General features: G+C 44.7%; 1 protein-coding gene across 4 annotated transcripts in view; it reads left to right on the top strand.

Moving 5' to 3' along the window:
* LOC137348172 (thyroid hormone receptor alpha) overlaps positions 1–20,217 on the top strand; it is a 320,012-nt gene that overhangs the window by 199,004 nt on the left and 100,791 nt on the right. For all 4 annotated transcript variants that reach the window (XM_068013470.1, XM_068013471.1, XM_068013472.1 and 1 more), the window contains one exon: positions 14,836–15,052. In XM_068013470.1, coding sequence (XP_067869571.1) covers positions 15,000–15,052 — 53 coding nt within the window. In that variant the 5' untranslated portion in view covers positions 14,836–14,999. The remainder of the gene's footprint in view (positions 1–14,835; positions 15,053–20,217) is intronic.

Below are 20,217 nucleotides of genomic sequence, written 5' to 3'. Positions count from 1 at the left end.
ACCGATTAGGCACACTACAGCCTGCCGGACTGAACATTGAGTTCAATAATTTCAGAGCATGATGGACTCCCCATTTTACTTTTATTTTTAGTTATTTTTTTCTTTTTCCTTTTTTTTAAATACATTTTTTTGTATTTATTTTATTTTATTTCATCTTAGTTTGTTCAGTTTGCTTACCCACTGTTTTTTTCATGTTTGTTCTTGCGGCTGTTCAATATTCAGTCCGATAACACCCTTTCTGTACTAATACTTTGTCTTTCAACACACCAGTAACATATCTTTGCTCCATGACCTTCTGGTCAGCTATTCTGTGACCTTGTCCTATCAACACCTTCTCCTTTGTTATCTCTTGGCCCCACCCCCGACTTTACTTGCTCAAAACCTTTTACATTTCTAATATTTGCCAGTTCTGAAGAAGGGTCACCGACCTGAAACGTTAACTCTGCTTCTCTCTCCACAGATGCTGCCAGACCTGCTGAGTGTTTCCAGCATTTCTTGTTTTTATTTCAGATTTCCAGCATCCGCTGTATTTTGCTTTTAATTGATTGTACTTGTTTGTTGGACGGAATATTGCTTACCTGTATCGTTAACAGTCTTGTGGCAGTGCGACGTAAGGTTGTAGAATTCTCTTCAACAACTCCGATGGCTGTGTCAACAGTCGCTGTGCACTGCTGTGGTACCAGTTCGACTTTTCTGTCAGCAGACTAACCTGAGGTCATTGAGATGTCCAGTTCACAATTCATGCACTCACATTCCAATCCAGTGTATCCTCCAACTCATCATGAGTAGGAGAGACTGGAACTGACTGTGGGAATCAAGGGATGTGGGGGATAAGACAGGCAAGTGGAATTGAGGTAGAACATCAGCCATAATCTTATTGGATGACGGAGCAGGCTCAACGCGACACTTGTTCCTATTTCTTGTCTACTTATCAACTACACAAAGTGAGTGAGTATGCGGTGTACCTTCAATTCTCTAGAGGGCAGTTTTTATTTTTAAAAAGTCTTTAGAAGATGGTAATGTGACAAGTAAAGAAACAGAAGATGAGTCGAGAGGAGGTGTAACTGAGAAGAGCAGAATCATTCCCAACAGCTGCTGTCGAAAAAAAAAATGGGGGCAGTGCTTATGATCTGAAACTGTTGAGCTCCATGCTGAATCTGGAAGGCTGTAAAGTGCCTACGCGAAAGACGAGGTGCTTTGCAGAACGCCTTCATTAATTTTGCAAGTCTGATCCTGAGCTTCCAGTCGCCTGTCATTTTAATTCACCAACCCACTCCCACCCTGACCTCTCCGTCCTCGGTCTCCTACACCATTCCAATGAAGCTCAACGTAAGTGCGAGGAATGGGACACTTTTTTTTTTACTGTCCTGAAGCCTTTTCTCCCAAGTCACTCGCATCAGTACCCTGGAGTTAAATCTTTCACTCCTGGAGACTCCAGATCGATTCTGCAAGGTTGGCAATCCCACTTCAAAGTGAGGGGGGGGGGGTGCGGGGGGGCATTGTAAAGTTGCTCGCACTAGACTAAGAAAGGGTAACACAAATGGAGGAAATAGCCAAATCCTACTCAGTCAGGGATTGGGGGGGTGGGGGGAAGCTCAGAGAAGGTTCAAAAGTGCATTTAACATAATCAACCAGCCAAAAGTGGGCAGAAATGTCTCCAAGCCTATGCAGTTATTTTTGTGAGAACAGATTCAGATTTGTTAAGGCTGATATCGCATTCCATATAAATTTCCTCCTAGCGCCCGTTCCCTCGATGAGATTTAAACATGGTTCAAAAATGTTTGAAAGAGAAACTCAGACACTGCCGATCCACGGATTGTTTGAGCAGGTGTTTTCCTATTTTGTTGGCAGAGAAATTAATTTTCGTCTGAACAAACACAAATTCCACTGTCTCAAAAACAACTCAGCGAATTCATGTGTACTGAGCAGAAGCTGGGAGTCTACTTCAGGCCAGCTGGATTCAGATCATTTGACTTCTGTCTCCCAGTTTTGCAATGTGGCATACCTGCACACAGGAGTGCAGACTTTTTGCTTTTATTTCATATTTCCAGCATCCGCAGTATTTTGCTTTTATATGAATGAAGGACCATACTGGAGCCAATCTTTATTCAGTCTTACATTTCTTTCTACAGTTAAACACTGCAAGCATATACCTCCTAACTCAACCAAACACAGTTTTAATGATGTCTCTTTATATGTGCTCAAGTACAACCTCAGTTAATGCCCACCACTTGCATACAATTAAAGCAATTAATATATAATTAACAAGTAACAGCTCACATATGATTAAGGTCAGTTATTGTTGACTGTTTTCTGCAGGCCGGAGGGAATTTGCATCAAGCTTGGCTGGTATTTGCAGCTCCAAACAAGACAGGGAGTAGTTAAGGATGTTCCGGATAAGCATGGTCTAGTTGCAGTCTTATGCATAGATGGATACCCCAAGATATTTTATACAGATCAATGATACTAACCATCTCAAAGTCTCAGCTTTTCAATGTGATTGATTTCTGGAGGTCGTGATTCTCAATAGATGACTGCAGCTGGATGAAGGCATGGACCAGGCCTATGAGGAGACGCAGGACCAATATTTCTTTATAGTCCATTTGACTGGTAGTGCTGTGGCCAAGGGCTTCTAATGACATGGTGTTACATTGAACTAGATGTGATTAGCTGATCAATTTCCAATCAAAATCATGGAACTCCCTCCCTAACAGCAGATGGACTGCAGCGGTTCAAGAAGGTAGCTCACCACCACCTTCTCAAGGGCAATTAGGGATGGGCAATAAATGCTGGTCTTGCCAGCGATGCCCACATCCCATGAAGATGAATTTTTTAAAAATCAAACTCTCTGACCAGCATTGGGTCTAAATTGGTTTGACTTTGAGATTGTGTTGCACCGTGCAAGAGCTGAGCAACCATTTTAAGGGATCCCGTCATTTTGAAAGATCAATCATGAGAATCACCTTTATTGTTTTTGATGTGTGTATCATGAAGGAGGGCAGAGGTTGTAAACATACTGGTTTGCATTGAATACCGTTCATTTGCAGTGTTAAGGGTTCTCTGCTCAGTCCCTGCATCATACTATCCTTTAATTAGATTTTGGCAGAGAAAGGCACATTCCAGATCATAGAGGAGACAAGACCTACTTATGAGAGTGGTTTGTGACCCTGAACTTAAGTAAAATATCTTGCATCAAACCCAAGTCCGCACCAGGCACATACACACAGAAGCACAAGAGGCAGCCTATGGGCATTCAAACATTCAGCTATACAACTGCGCAGACATCACAGGCAGCACATGTGGGTCACTGTATGTTATATGTATCTGTGCACAGATGCAGAGGGTAATAGGTTTTTAACAAGTGCTGTCATCCATCTTGCAATAGCTCTGATGAAGAAAACTCAAAATATATAGAACAGCAATAAAAAGATTGTGAAGAAGTGGAAATCAAAAATAAAGGTGGAAAACTTCACACTTCAAACACAGTCACTTATTAATGTAAAATCAAAATACTGCAGATGCTGGAAATCTGAAATAAAAACAAGAAATGCGAGAAATACTCAGCAGATCTGGCAGCATCTGTGGAGAGAGAAACAGAGTTAATGTTTCAGGTTAGTGACCCTTCATCAGAATCCCAGTATAACTTATTCCCCAGTATAGTAGCCCCAAACCTCTCCAATTTACAGCTCCTTCCTCTAAATGGCCTGTTCTCTAACCTGTACTTTTTCCATTGGGGAATGAGCTTTAGCTTCATCTCCATGTTGCCCGGTGTTGGGGGTTGGAATGGGGAGACAAAGGGGGCTCTGAATTCCTCCAGGATTCTGGCAACAATGCTGCTCTGTGCTCGGCCGACAGTCGGCATGTTATCATGGGACAGCACCAGCTTTGCTCAGGCAAAACATCACAAGAATAACTGTAGGGAGGAGTCTCCAGGGAGCAAGAGGAGAGAATCAACTGGCCTAAGACTCATACTTGTGACTAGAAATAGTCGACGTATTGTAGCATTCTGTAGCAAACAGCTCCTCTACATATCTACTTTTAGAACATGCTGTACTTGCCCTTGTTACAGAGTTTCGACTTCATAAGAATTGAAGAAATAGGAACAGCAGTATGCAATACAACCCCTTGTGCCTGCTCCGCCATTCAATAAGATCATGGCTGAATTTCTATTAGTTCCACTTTCCCGCCCTGTCCTCATATCCCATGATTGTTTTAGTTCCCAAAAATCTATTGATCTCAGTCTTGAATACACTCAACGACTGAGCATCCACAGCTGTCTGGGGTAGAGAATTCCAAAGATTCATGAACTTCTGAGTGCTGAAACTTCTTCTCATCTCAGTTCCAAATGTCCAACCCCTGATCCTGAGACTATGACCCTTGGTACTATACTCTCCTGCCAATGAGCTACCTGCACGAGAGGTCAGATTTTAATTGGTGGAAAGCACATGTCTTAATAAAATGTCACAGATCAAAATTGTTGCAAATGGAATGTTGTCATAGCAAATGGAATGTTATAACTTATTATTCATTCATGGGATGTGGGCGTCGCTGGCCAAGCCAGCATTTATTGCCCATCCCTAATTGCCCTTGAGAAGGTGGTGGTGAGCTGCCTTCTTGAATCGCTGCAGTCCATGTGGGGTAGGTACACCCACAGTGCTGTCAGGAAGGGAGTTCCAGGATTTTGACCCAGCGACAGTGAAGGAACGGCGATATAGTTCCAAGTCAGGATGGTGTGTGACTTGGTGGGGAAGTTGCAGGTGGTGGTGTTCCCATGCATTTGCTGCCCTTGTCCTTCTAGTTGGTAGAGATCGCGGGTTTGGAAGGTGCTGTCTAAGGAGCCTTGGTGCATTGCTGCAGTGCATCTTGTAGATGGTACACACTGCTGCCACTGTGCGTCGGTGGTGGAGGGAGTGAATGTTTGTAGATGGGGTGCCAATCAAGCAGGCTGCTTTGTCCTGGATGGTGTCGAGCTTCCTGAGTGTTGTTGGAGCTGCACCCATCCAGGCAAGTGGAAAGTATTCCATCACACTCTTGACTTGTGCCTTGTAGATGGTGGACAGGTTTTGGGGAGTCAGGAGGTGAGTTACTCGCCGCAGGATTCCTAGCCTCTGACCTGCTCTTGTAGCCACGGTATTTATATGGCTACTCCAGTTCAGTACCTGGTCAATGGTAGCCCCTAGGATGTTGATAGTGGGGGATTCAGCGATGGTAATGCCATTGAATGTCAAGGGGAGATGATTAGATTCTCTCTTGTTGGAGATGTCATTGCCTGGCACTTGTGTGGCACAAATGTTACTTGCCACTTATCAGCCCAAGCCTGGATATTGTCCAGGTCTTGCTGCATTCCTACACGGACTGCTTCAGTATCTAAGGAGTCACGAATGGTGCTGAACATTGTGCAATCATCAGCGAACATCCCCACTTCTGACTTTATGATTGAAGGAAGGTCATTGATGAAGCAGCTGAAGATGGTTGGGCCTAGGACACTACCCTGAGGATCTCCTGCAGTGATGTCCTGGAGCTCAGATGATTGACCTCCAACAACCACAACCATCTTCCTTTGCGCTAGGTATGACTCCAGCCAGCGGAGGGTTTTCCCCCTGATTCCCATTGATCTCAGTTTTGCGAGGGCTCCTTGATGCCATACTCGGTCAAATGCTGCCTTGATGTCAAGGACAGTCACTCTCACCTCACCTCTTGAGTTCAGCTCTTTTGTCCATATTTGAACCAAGGCTGTAATGAGGTCAGGTGCTGAGTGGCCCTGGCAGAACCCAAACTGAGCTTCACTGAGCAGGTTATTGCTAAGCAAGTGCTGCTTGATGGCACTGTTGATGACACCTTCCATCAATTTGCTGATGATTGAGAGTAGACTGATGGGGTGGTAATTGGCTGGGTTGGACTTGTCCTGCTTTTTGTGTACAGGACATACCTGGACAACTTTCCACATTTCAGGGTAGATGCTAGTGTTGTAGCTGTACTGGAATAGCTTGGCTAGGGGCGCAGCAAGTTCTGGAGTAAAGGTCTTCAGTACTATTGCCAGAATATTGTTAGGGCCTGTGGCTTTTGCAGTATCCAGTGCCTTCAGTCATTTCTTGATATCACGCAGAGTGAATCAAATTGGCTGAAGTCTGGCATCTGTGATGCTGGGGACTTCAGGAGGAGGCCGAGATGGATCACCAACTCGGCTCTTCTGGCTGAAGATTGCTGCAAATGCTTCAGCCTTATCTTTCGCACTGATGTGCTGGGCTCCCCCATGATTGAGGATGGGGATATTTGTGGAGCCACCTCCTCCAGTTAGTTGTTTAATTGTCCACCACCATTTATGGCTGGATGTGGCAGGACTGCAGAGCTTAGATCTGACCCGTTGGTTATGGGATTGCTTAGGTCTGTCTATCGTATCCTGCTTATGCAGTTTGGCATGCAGATAGTCCTGTGTTGTAGCTTCACCAGGTTGACACCTCATTCTGAGGTATGCCTGGTGCTGCTCCTAGTATTCCCTCCTGCACTCTTCATTGAACCAGGGTTGGTCTCCTGGCTTGATGGTAATGGTAGAGTGGGGATATGCCAGGCCATGAGGTTACAGATTGTGGCTGAGTACAATTCTGCTGCTGCTGATGGCCCACAGCGCCTCATGGATGCCCAGTTTTGCATTGCTAGATCTGTTCGAAATCTATCCCTTTTAGCACAGTGGTCGTGCCACACAACATGATGGAGGGTATCCTCAATGTGAAGGCGGGACTTCGTCTCCACAAGGACTGTGCGGTGGTCACTCCTACCAATACTGTCATGGACAGATGCATCTGCGGCAGGCAGATTGGTGAGGACGAGGTCAAGTATCTTTTCTCCTCTTGTTGGTTCCCTCACCACCTGCCGCATACACAGTCTAGCAGATATGTCCTTTAAGATTCAGCCAGCTGTGGTGCGACCAAGTCACTCTTGGTGATGGACATTGAAATCCCCCATCCAGAGTACATTTTGTGCCCTTGTCACCCTCAGGGCTTCCTCCGAGTGTTGTTCAACATGGAGATGTACTGACTCATCAGCTGAGGGAGGGCGGTAGGTGGTAATCAACAGGAGGTTTCCTTGTCTATGTTTGATCTGATGCCATGAGACGTCATGGGGTTCAGAGTCGATGTTGAGGACTCCCAGGGCAACTCCCTCCCCACTGTATACCACTGTGCCACCACCTCTGGTGGGTCTGTCCTGCCGGTGGGACAGGACATACCCAGGGATGGTGATGGCAGTGTCTGGGACATTGTCTGTAAGGTATGATTCCGTGAGTATGACTATGTCAGACTGTTGCTTGACTAGTCTGTGGGACAGCTCTCCCAACTTTGGCACAAGCCCCCAGATGTTAGTAAGGAGGACTTTGCAGTGTCGACAGGGCTGGGTTTGCCATTATCGTTTGCCATAGGTCGCTGCGGGGTAGTCCGTCTGGTTTCATTCCTTTTTATTAACTTTGTAGCGGTTAGATACAACTGAGTGGCTTGCTAGGCCATTTCAGAGGGCATGTAAGAGTCAACCACATTGCTGTGGGTCTGGAGTCACATATAGGCCAGACCAGGTAAGGACAGCAGATTTCCTTCCCTAAAGGGCATTAGTGAACCAGTTGGGTTTTTACAACAATCGGCAATAGTTTCATGGCCATCATTAGACTAGCTTTTAATTCCAGATTTATTAATTGAATTCAAATTCATTGGTGGGATTTGAACCCATGTCCCCAGAGCAATACCCTGGGTCTCTGGGTTACTAGTTCAGTGACAATACCACTACGCCACCGCCTCCCCATGCCAGGGAGATGGAATATAAAAGTAGGGATGTTTTACTACAGTTGTATAGGGTATTGGTGAAACCACATCTGGAGTACTGTGTACAGTTTTGGTGTCCTTATTTAAGAAAGGATATAAATGTGTTAGAGGCAATTCAGAGAAGGTTCACTCGACTGATACCTGGGATGGGGGTGTTATCTTATGAAGAAAGGTTGGACTGGTTGGGTCTGTATCATTGGAGTTTAGAAGAATGAGAGGTGATCTTAGTGAAACATATAAGATCCTGAGGGGACTTGACAGGATGAATGCTGAAAGGATGTTTCCCCTTGTGGGCAAGACTAGAACTAGGGGTCACTGTTTAAAAATAAGGGGTCACCCATTTAAGACAGATGAGGAGAATTTTTTTCAGAGGGTTATGAGACTTTGGAACTCTCTTCGCCAGAGAGCAATGGAGGTTGGGTCATTGAATATTTTTAAGGCGGAGATAGATAAATTCTTGACTGACAAAGAAGTCAAAGGGGGTTGGCATGAAAGTGGAGTTGAGCCCACAAACAGATCAGCCATAATTTTATAGAATTGCAGAGCAGGCTCAAAGGGGCCGAATGGCCTACTCCTCCTAATTCGTATGATGCAGCCTCCCCAAATAATGCAGAAAGCAGTCCTCTCTCACAGGGATAGCCTCCGTGGTTCTTCACTGAAAGGGGAATGCTTAAACGACAAATTACTCAAGGAGAGGTACCTCTGACAGTGCAGTACTCCCCGGTATGGCACTGGAGTGTCAGCCTGGATTGTTGTGCTCAAGTCTCTGGAATGGGGCTTGAGCCCATAAACTTGCTACCCATCGGGCCATGGCTGAACCATTTTAGAACGTTCCCTTCCTCCCTCGAGATGGGGTGGTGGAAATGCTTGTCATCCACACAGAGCCTAAACATTACAGCTCGGCAAAGATTGGTGTGGGCAATCACAAGAATGCCATGTTACCATGCCCCAGTGCTCAGTGTCACTATGCCACCCTTGCAGTAGTTAAGAATTTGGAATCACAGTTTTATTGCCAACGTACCTGAATTACCTTCCAGGTTCTGTCCAACGTGTTTAAACCTCAGTTTGTTCACAGTGGTAAAGATATGAGATTAATGCGGCTCTTTGTCAATATGAGTATGCAAAATGCTGGCACAATGCTGTCTTCTGAAATGTGGTCAAAGACTAACGCCCTCATTTATTGTACTTTACTTGCCAAAGTATGGCTATTTACTTACGTTTTTATGTTGACAGAAATCTTGCATTTTTTTAAATAGACATGGCAGTGATCAATTCAAGCAATTTATCAATTGCTCCTTCTGATAAGGCAGAAACATGCCATTCTATTTGTGCTGAAGTTGCTCACTCAATGCTCCTGTGGTTTGGAGTGCTGCATCACGCTTCAGATTTCTAAATTGACATCTATTGACATGGTGTCCCGAGACTGCGGGAGTCATCTTTCCAACTAATTAACAGCTCATAAACAGTTGATGGCTGTGCATTTCAGGGTGGTAAATTGGTACAATATTATAATGCACTATTACATGTTTCCAAATGCCAGTCGGGCCAGCATTCTTCTGTTGGGGAAACACAGCCATAAAGTATGTTTCCTGAACTCTTCTCACTAAATTCCCATACTGTAGAAATATTAGAAGGCTTTCTGCATCCTTCCCAACCCTCACCCACCTAAAGGCACTGGGCTCAGATAGCATTCCTTGAAGTTTCATGATAAACTTTTGACCCTGACAAATACCCATATCGCCCATTTGGCACAAACCTGGAGAGATCTTCGGCACCACCTTAATAATGGTACTTAGTATATGTGGTAGCCTTGGCTCAGTGCTCCCTGCTCTGCTGAGGACTGAAGAGGAATTTAATATAATGTGATAGCTTGTCAATATCACTGTGGGACAAGTCGGGTGTTATATAAAGTTAATGGGTATCTCTTCAGTCTAGTTGCGTTGTCTTGAATGCCTTTTTCCTGGTGTTTCATTCGATCCAGAAGCATTCCAGGGTTAGCTGGTCAATTTTGATTGGCTACATTGTCTCATTGCATAAAAAGCTAGCTAATCAGAATCCACCATCTGTTGAGCATTCTGAGCCTGTCAAAAACCAATATGTTCAGTGAAACATTTGTAATCAATGAATTGCTGGCACAGGCATGATGGGCTGAATGGCTTCCTTCAGTGCTGTCTCATTATGTATGATTCAAGAAATTAATGGATAGGTTGGGAGGGCCAGGTTTTGTCAGACTTACTGCAATATTACCTTGCTTTACAAGGTGAAGCAAATGGTTCGGGCTGTACCCTGCTTCCTTAGTCCTGCAGTTCTGTTAACTTAGCATTAAGAGGGCTCTAGAGACCCAGAATTTCTTTTGCCAACGCTCTTAGTTGCAAAATGGTGAGTTGGGGCAGGATTGTGAGCCCCTGTCAGGGCCAGGAACGAAGATGGGAAGGAGCTAAAAATAGCCCCACTTGCCAGTGTGCCAGTTCCCCGGCTGCAGCCTGCCTTCAGGCAATTTTTGCAGCGGTGGGAGGATGGGCAGCAGGGCAACCCGCCTGCATTCGGTGGGTAGCCGACACGACTCATTAAAGGTCACTTAAGACCAATTAAAGGAGGCCGACTGGCATTTTCCTGTCTGCCTCCAGGTTCCTGCGGGCGGCAGGGGCCAGTTTCGGTGCCTGGAGGTAGCCTCCCCCCCTGCCTGGATGGGTGCTGCAGCAGCCACAGTCCGTCCTGTAGAGGGTTTCCCCCACCCTACCCCCGCCCCCACTGTGCAGGCCTGGCTGATTTAAAAAGTTGGAGATATAGTGTAAGGGTCTGAAAGGGTTAATGTTTGAGATAGTAAGAGTAAACCCCTCCTACTGTAGGGATGATGACATAGTAGTCACATGGGTATTCGACTTCGAAGAAGCTAGAAGCATCATGAGGGGCATTAGCTGGACAGGCTTAATGAGAGTGTAAATAGTTATATATAAAATAAATGAGTTACTATTTAGCCATACCAAGACTCTGAGACGTCTGTAAACAATGCTGGAACTACGTTAACAGCAATACTTAACAGGAGAGAAGGTGCCTCCATCTTGAAGCCCCCTCTCCCTTACTTACCTTCCATTGCAGCCCGCTGCTCCTTTCAAGCTGGAAGACCTCTGATTGACCCTCCAGCTTCAAGAACGCGCCTGGCATCCATATTTGGATGGTGAGCCCTGCCCTCAGGTCATTAATTGGCCGTCCCTGGGGAAAATCGCAAAGAGTGACTGTTTCCCATATACTACGGTGGGCTTCCGGCCCACATTTCAACCTGACGGTGGGGTTCAGAAGCCCTTGGGGAAAATCATGGCCTTTGTGTTGTACCTGTGGAGCTACTGTAGGGTAAGAAAACAGGTGTGACTAACATATGAGCACTTGGGCAATCTGCTCATTTCCCTTTTATTGATATTAATTATAATCTGTGGGATATCTATTGTGAATATAGTCTCTATGTAATGCTCAATTTTTTAACTTAAACATCTGAGGTTATATTTAGCTTTGTCCTTGCAACAACTGATTCTTTGCACTGTGGCTCTGGGTAACATATCTGTATATTGGTGTAATTGTTCTATGCAGGCATTTTTTGTAGATAACCTATCTGTAGCTGCAAAGCCCAAATTGAAATAACTTTTATTGTGGATCAGAAATGGCCCTGATCAGGACAAGGCCACACTTGTTTGGAATTGGAAAAGTTTTTCAGGTACATCGAGCTTCTCCCGAAGAGATTAAATAATTGACTGGAATTTATATTAGAGCAATGATACACAGTCTGAGGAAGGAATGGGTGGATGGGCCCTTTCTCATTTCAACATTCCTTAAGTTCTTAAGACTTCAAAACTGAAGAGCTGCAGTCTGGAAACAAACCTTTTGGTGATCAGCCCAGTTTTAATGTCACAGCATCATCGGGCTCAAGCACTTTCTCATGTGGAGAAGCATAAGTTGAAAGGATTGTCATCCCTGGGCATCCGTGAGCTGCCAACTCATAGTAATGCAGGGCTAAACTGGTCACCATTTTACTGACTGAGGCTGGGGAGCCCTGAGAATTATTGGGAAGAGGAAAAGGCTCAATAAGTCTATCCCTTGTTGTGCGGAGGGTTTTAGGAGAAACCCGAGGGATTTGATAATGGCACAAAAATTACCATGGAACATACGAACATATGAATTAGGAGCAGGAGTAGGCCACTCGGCCCTTCGAGTCTGCTCCGCCATTCAATAAGTTCATGGCTGAACTGATTACTCCACATTTCCACCTACTCCCGATAACCTTCCACCCCCTTGCTTATCAAGAATCTATCTACCTCTGCCTTAAAAATATTCAAAGACTCTGCTTCCACCGCCTTTTAAGGAAGAGAATTCCAAAGACTCACAAAGAAAAAAATTCCCCTCATCTCTGTCTTAAATGGGCGACCCCTTATTTTTAAATAGTGACCTTGTTCGAGATTCTCCCACAAGGGGAAACATCCTTTCCACATCCACCCTGTCAAGACCCCTCAGGATCTTGTATGTTTCAATCAAGTCGCCTCTTGCTCTTCTAAATTCCAGCGGATACAAGCCTAGCCCGTCCAATCTTTCCTCGTAAGACAGCCTGCCCATTCCAGGTATTAGTCCAGCAAACCTTCTCTGTACTTCTTCCAACACATTTACATCCTTCCTTAAATAAGGAGACCAATACTGTACACAGTACTCCAGATGTGGTCTCAGCAATACCCTGTACAGCTGAAGCATAACCTCCCTACTTTTGTGAACAGAAACAGCAGCAGCTAAAGGCTTTGTTCTTCGTCGTCTCTTTCTCCGTCAGTGATTAGTGTTAGTTTATCACATGGGATAGTTGCCATATATTCATCATTCCATCAACCAATTGCTTATAACACAGGAACATGACACCTCTCATTCTGATAGCCGGCTTCATTATAATGCTAGTGTTGTGTCACCCATTGTCAAGAAGCAACTGTGCCCTCGCTTCCTACTAAGTGACACAAAACTTAATAGAAACGTACTGGCTACAGTTAATAATAAGACAATTGAAGGGAATATATCGAATTCAGAGTTCTGGTGCCCTTGCTGGCCTCTGGCACATGGTTAGCGCAGGTACACCATGAGCGACCAGGCATACAGGTCAATGCACCAGAGGGAGGGATTGCAGGGCCCGCCTTGGGTTCCAGGCCTCCACTGAGGTCTGGAACCCCAGTCACACCCACAAAAAAAAATCCGGACACTAATTTTTGTTTTCAATTTTGAAACAGCCCAACTTTCTGGTCACTTGCTTCATTGCAGATGGCTCCTTAGCCAGACATTGCCATGCAAATGGTAGGATCTCCCCTACCTCTATGGGGCAGGTGAATCTCAACAGGATTGGGAGAACCCATGTCTGAATTCTACTCTAGAATATCATTGTTTCATTAAAATAGAGAGGTATCCAAATGGAGGTTGATTTCAACCTGAAGGATGCCTCACCACATAGATTTTGGAGCCACTGTTTTGAGACCAGGATTCTGAGAAGGATGCATGGAGGCAGTGGGAAAATGAGAAGGAGACACTCTGATGTCTTTGGCAGGTATCACTGGACAAAGCTATTTTCTTTTTATACACAGCTCAATGTAGCAGTACAGTTATCCATGAGAATTTCTGTTCAATTATTTCTGTAACATCACAATGTCCGGACATCTCTTAATTTAATTTGTGCGGCTGTGGGTAGTACAGATGACTCAAATGGAACACAACCAAAAACAATTCATTTTTTGTGCTTTGTGCTTATTCAATGCTCTGACGTAAGTGAATCTTGTTGATTTGGAATTGCACTCATCCGCCCACCATCCCTCCCCCCACAACTCGCTATTGCCAGAAGCTTGTGAAAGGAGGCAACAGAGAAGACTGATCTTTCCATTCTGGTGCATTGTTGCAGAGTGCAGACCTATTTGTGCTATCCTGATAGCTGGAATCAGACCCCATTTGGATACCTCTCTAATAAAGCAATCAAATGCCAATTGTCCATTTTTGATGTCATTTCTCCAAGGTTTCTGGAGATTTTTCGACAATTGGCAATCAGAACTGGTATATTTATATAGCGCTTTTAACATAATAAAACGTCCCAAGGCACTTCATATAAAGCAATGTTAGACACCAAGCCACATACGACGACATTAGGGCAGATGGCCAAAAGTCGGTCAAAGAGATAGGGTTTTAGGGGCGTCATAAAGGAGGAAAGAGAGGTAGAGAGGCAGAAAGGTTTAGGGATGGAGTTCCAAAGCTAGGGTGTAGACAGCTGGATGCACAGCCACCAATAGTGAAGCAATTAACATTGGGGGTGCTCAAGAGGCCAGAGTTAGATGAGTGCAGATATCTCGGAGGGTTGTGGGGCTGGAGGAGATTACAGAGATAGGGAGGGGTGAGGCCATGGAGGGATTTGAAAACAGGGATGAGAATTTTTAAAATTGTGGTGTTGCTTGGCCAATGTAGATCAGGAAGCACAGGGGTGATAAGTAAATGGGATTTGGTGTATGGACACAGGCAACAGAGTTTTGGAGGGTAGAATCTGGGAGACCAGCCAGGAGTGCATTGGAACAGTCAAGTCTGGAGGTAACAAAGACATGGATGAGAGTTTCAGCAAAAGACAAGCTGAGGCAAGGGTGAAGTTGGGCGATGTTACATAGATGGAAATAGGCGGTTTTGGTGACAGTCTGGATATGTGGTTGGAAGCGCATCTCGGGGTCAAATATCCATGGTTGCGAATGGTCTGGTTTAGTCTCAGACAGTTGCTACTGAGGGATGGAGTCGGTAGCTAAGGAACGGAGTTTGGAGCGGGACCAAAGACAATGGCTACAGGACTATAACCACCCATAGAACTGTAAACGAGCATGAGATCCACCATTGGAAAGAGAAAGTGGTGGGGGGGGTGCGGTGCTAAAGGTAATTTATAATGGAAAATGTTGAAAAGTAATTGGTAATAATGGTGTTCTCTATAATCAGCTTTTAATATTTTAGGTAACGCATTCTCTGTTTTGTTTTGTTTTTCCTGAAGGATTTCCTTATCCACAATTCTATGTGGCTGGGTTAAGATCTGCAGAGGGGAGTTATGTTATAAGACTAAGGCAAGAGTAGTTGATGAAAGCGAGAAGAATGTGTGTGGCAGCCTGGTTGTGGACATTCACCCCGTTTGAGAGACATTGAATGGAACATCCCTGAATGGAACACACATCCAGCGAGCTCCCAACTCTGTTGAAGGAGGATGTGGAAAGGTAAGAGATCTGAATTCAATAAAAAATCTTATCCTATGGCTACATGATGGAATAATATGTTAGAATTAAGCTAGACCTCAGAGATGCAAGAGTGGGCGTGGGATGGGCGTTAAAGATAAGGGAACAAGCAAGAAGTGCCCCAGAGTTAGAGATTGAGCAGAGAAGGGATCTTGAAGAACACTACCTACACTGCATGCATTTTCCTTGTCTCCAAGGTTCTCCTGGTCCGTTCCATGTATCTGAGATGCTTTGCTTGCTTCATATCTATGAGATTCCCCTCTCACATGCCCTCCCCTTTCCCATCCCCACCCCACTTCCTGTGTCTTTGGAATCCCTTTTGTGTCCTCCAACATTCCCCAGCTTTCCCTCCCCATGAACCTGTTCAGCTTCTTCAAAATCCTTCTCTCAGCATGTCCCCAAGCTCCCCAATCCTTCTTGTCATTCCAGGGTAACCCTGGCTTCTCTGAAATCTCTCAGTCTCCATTTGACATGATGCTATCTGTAATGCCCAGTGTTAGATACAGCCAGTGGCAAGGAACCACTGACTTTCAATATTGTTGATCTGTTATGCGCATCAGAACATGTAAAGTACAAAGATTCTGAGTGTTATGGGGAGAATTATATCCATTACAGAGAACATTGGTGCAGATTTGTTGGGATCAAATGCCTTTTGTCTGTGCTGTGATTCTATGATTCTCTCCTATGATTTTATGAGCTTGAAGCATAAATATTTAGAGAAGGATGAGGCAAAACTGATGGCTCAGATTGTTTTGTTAACACCAGTGATGGAACATACTCTTGTACAAAAATGTTGCTCGTGTAAACCAATGTAAACACAACATAGGAGCTTTGATTTTCATTACCATTTATCGTTTAACATTACCAGATGTAATGTGAATTGTGTCATATACTTTAGCATCACATTGTTCACCGAATGTGTCTTATTCAATCCCATCTCATGTAGTGATGATTCATTAAGTATCTGGCCTGTAAAATATTTTATATTGAACCAGCTGATTGTCGGCATTAGTCAGTTACTTTCTGTGCATTTCTACATGATGGCCTTGAAATTATGCTGTAAGATAATTTTCTTGTTTCTGATTATGCTGCTAGGAGGCGCCTTGGGCCATTTTACTGCATTGAAGGTGCTATATAAATGCAAGTTGTTGTAGGGACATTAATGGAGTCCATTGTTCCCTCTAAGCTCTGTTGGTGCGTGGACCAGGAAGATGGGCAACTGCATAAAGCCAACTGTTAGGGCTCCATGATAGCTCACTGGCTTTACCCAGTGCAAAGCTGAGATGTACAGATAAGGAAGATCCCAGGTTCATTTGTATCCCCTGCTGACTTACCTGGAGGGTTGTGGGTCTGGAGGAGATTACAGAGATAGGGAGGGGGCGAGGCCTTGGAGGAATTTGAAAACATGGATGAGAATTTTAACATCGAGGCGTTGCTTGACCCGGAGCCAGTGTAGGTCAGCGAGCACAGGGGTGATGGGTGAAGGGGATTTGGTGTGAGTTAGGACCCAGGCAACCTCAACATTACAGAGGGTAGAATGTGGGAGGCCAGCCAGGAGTACATTAGAATAGTCAAGTCTAGAGATAACAAAGGCATGGATGAGGGTTTCAGCCACTGATGGGCTGAGGCAGGGGAAAAGTGATCTGAGTTTCCCAAAGATGAGTGAAAGAGCTTATTAAAATAAGAATTAATTGAACCGTTGGCCCTGCAGCATTTTATTTTTTGTCATGGGTAAGTGTTTGGTCTCCAACTGGCAGCTGCCCAGAGTGGCAGGACTGACATCAGTAGCTCTGTGTGGTAATCATTGGTATGCAGACCCAGATCATATCCCTCACACATGGTGTGTGGAGCAGCAGTGTTCCTGGGCAAGGCATTGGTATGGATTTTGGCCCTTGATATAACTTCAGAGAGTGACACTGAATTGTATAAACACCACTTTCTTAACCCTCTCATGTATTGATTCTGATTCGTTTTGGTGGATGGAATTGCTTTGTCACCTTTCTTAAAGTGAAATGTTGTGGTTCTCTGTATTTCAGTCTCTCTCTTAATTACGTGTTATCCATGCTCATTTAAAAATGCCTGTTGCATGCCGATATGGCTTGGATAAATGCATATCTTCATGCTGATAGTATCTATAGTTCATAGGGTAAGGGGGATTTTTAACCCTACCTGCCTGTCAGGAACTGGGCAGGTGGGGAGTTAAAAAGCTCTGGGTTGCTTATCTGCCCAAAAACGGCCTGGTTCCAGCCCGAAACCAGTGGAGTGCCAATCAGAGTCTGATGACATCAATTGGGCCCCATGAGCCTATTAACTCAGGTATGAGCAGGGGAAGGCACAGTCGCGTTCCAACCAGGCTGAGGTAAGTCTAAAGAGGATCAGGGTATAAAGAAGGCATTTAAGGTAGCTTTTTTTTCACTTTTTAGGAAGGCAGGAGGAACAGCAGTGAACGTCAGGATCCCACTTGCACAGTGTAGGCCTCCTCTCCCCCACACCCCCCACTTCCTCCCACTAGAACATTCTAATACCTCTTCCCCATACATACCTAGCTGCCATGTCGGCGAATGGCTGTGGACTGCCCAATTTTCATAAGGCTGGCAGCCCTTGGCCCATCCATTCCGGGCGAGCAGTTGACCGGCAGCACAACAATGAGGCCCAATGCTTAAAACTACGGGGCCTCTCGCTGCCGTGGACGGGCAGCAAACTAACTGACTCCCGTCAGAAACTAGCTTGGAGTTAAAATTGACCCCATCATTTTATAAACCATGACAAGAATAATTGTAAATGCTGGAAATCAGACAGAAAAACATTGGAAGATGCATGGATCAGTCAGTTAACAGCCAAAGTAAGGTTGCCAACTCTGATTGGATATATTCCTGGAGTTTACATCACATGACATCCTGCCCCCACGATTCTGCCATTGGTCACCCAACATGTCCCTCTCAGGACACATTGCCTTCCCAGGATCAATTGAAAAACAAAGAGATTCTTCATCACCTGATTGGATGAATCTTAACCGTCAATGAAGCAATTGACCTACTGAGTCCAACAATTTTTTTAAAACTATTAAACAAAAAACATTCAAAGAAAATTAAAACAGAAACCCACTTTCTTTTGGATGTCCCTTGACATTTCTCCCAAGTTTCTTGCAGCAGTGCCCAGGAGATTAATCTTTAAATCCTGGAGACTCCAGGCTGATCCTGCAGGGTTAACAACCCTAAGTCAAAGCAAAGGGCCGGTTAACGTTTTGGACGAGGCCTTCCATCAAAACCTGATACTGAAATGTTAGCTTGTTCTCCTGTTTCAGGGGCTGATGGATCCTCTGTTCATTTTGAGTATTTCTTTTATTTTATTCTTGTTTATGCAGCATTTAGAAAAACAAGCTTGTGCCCTAATTATGTTCTGAACACCTCAGTCATCTTATAACTGAGGGACATCATGCACCAAATGGGATCATTTAATACCAATTACACACATCAGCTGAATGAGGCTCCTTGTTTGTTTTCCCTTGCATTGTAAACATTAATTCAACGCATGCTGGCCAACCCATGATACTGTTTGATTAACCAGCGGAGGCATAAAATAGATATTAGAATGCAGAAAGTCAGTCCAACTTGACAAACAGTGGGTGAGTTTAATGTGGCAAAGCCCTTGATTATTTGTTTGGAAATAACACTGTGCGTTTACAGTTAACCACATTCCGACATTGAATTCCTAAATGGTCTTATTACCTCAGGGATCAGTTGGTCAAAATACTTGTCCAAGATCAACAATGCCAAGTTCCTGAAGCCTGCGTGATTAATTTATTTGCAATATTCATTAAGGTATTTGTAGAGGGTAATCTTGATTACAGGAGCCGAACTGATTAGTTTAGGAGGGACTATTTAGACTCTGTGGTAAGATCACATGAAAAAGCACGAAATACATGGAAGACAAAAACACAGAACCACATGCACGCTGTAGAGAAATGGAAAAATATATGAGGAACCATTGCCATTAACCATTGAATATGGCAATACATGGGGTCATTTGGAAAGTGGGGTGGGGGGGGGAGGGTGTCAACCGATCCCTGTAGCATGACCCTACCTAATAATATCACGTCTCATTTTATCTTCCTGTGCAGAAGCAACCAATGACAAAATAAATTCACACCCTAGTGTCTCAGTTGGTAAATGCCCTATGTGGTGTGGTACTGCGATAAGCAAAAGACTACGCAGAGTTATATGGAAATTACAATACAGAAACAGGTGGTTTCAGCCCAACCAGGTTATGTTGGTGTTTAACCTCCACACGCTCTCTCAGGTTTGATTCCCGCGGTTGCTGACATAGCTGATCGCACCTGGGAGACCTCAGTTAGTCTGTGCCCGCTGACCTACATCGGCTCCTGGTTAAGCAACGCCTCCATTTCAAAATTCTCACCCTCAATTTGGAATCCCTCCATGGCCTCGCCCTTCCCTATCTCTGTAATCTCTTCCAGCCCCGCAACACAACACGATATCTGCACTTATCCAATTCTGGCCTGTTGAGCATCCCCGATTTTAATTGTTCCACCATTGGCAGCCTTCAGTTGCCCAGGCCCTAAGCTCTGGAATTTCCTCTCTAAGCCTCTCCACTTCTCCACCTTGCCTTCCTCCTTTAAGACGCTCTTTATTGCCTATCTCTTTGTCCAAGCTTTCGAGCACCTGCCCTAATATCTCCTTATGTGGCTCCGTGTCTAATTTTGCTTTATAATGCAGCACCTTGGGACGTTTTATTGTGGTAAAAGTGCTGTATAAATATAATATGCAGTTGTGGTGGTGGAGGGCACTCCTGGTGTGGAGAGAAGAAGGAAATGTGTCAGACTTGCTGCTCCTGATTCCAATCCAGAGACTGATCCTGTAAAGGATATACATTGGCTGACAACAGGATCGGGCTTGGCATTGAAGCCCTTCATGGTCAAATAGCTGGTTGGCACTTACAATCCACTCGCAAAAGAAGAATGGCTCCTCGGGCCAGATAACGGTGGCGGGGCTGTGCTGGGTCTGCCCACAAATTGTATCGCAGTGGGGCTTTGAAGAGCAGCGTTCAATGAAACAGTTTTACGATGTGAGTAACATTGCTGCTTTGCAGAACACTTCCACACAATAAACAGCATGTGTGGCAAGCAGCCA

Source organism: Heterodontus francisci, chromosome 33, assembly GCF_036365525.1.
Source record: "Heterodontus francisci isolate sHetFra1 chromosome 33, sHetFra1.hap1, whole genome shotgun sequence".
NCBI lineage: Eukaryota > Metazoa > Chordata > Chondrichthyes > Heterodontiformes > Heterodontidae > Heterodontus > Heterodontus francisci.
Note: the sequence above shows the minus strand (reverse complement) of the source record. Positions and strands in the feature narration are given on the sequence as shown.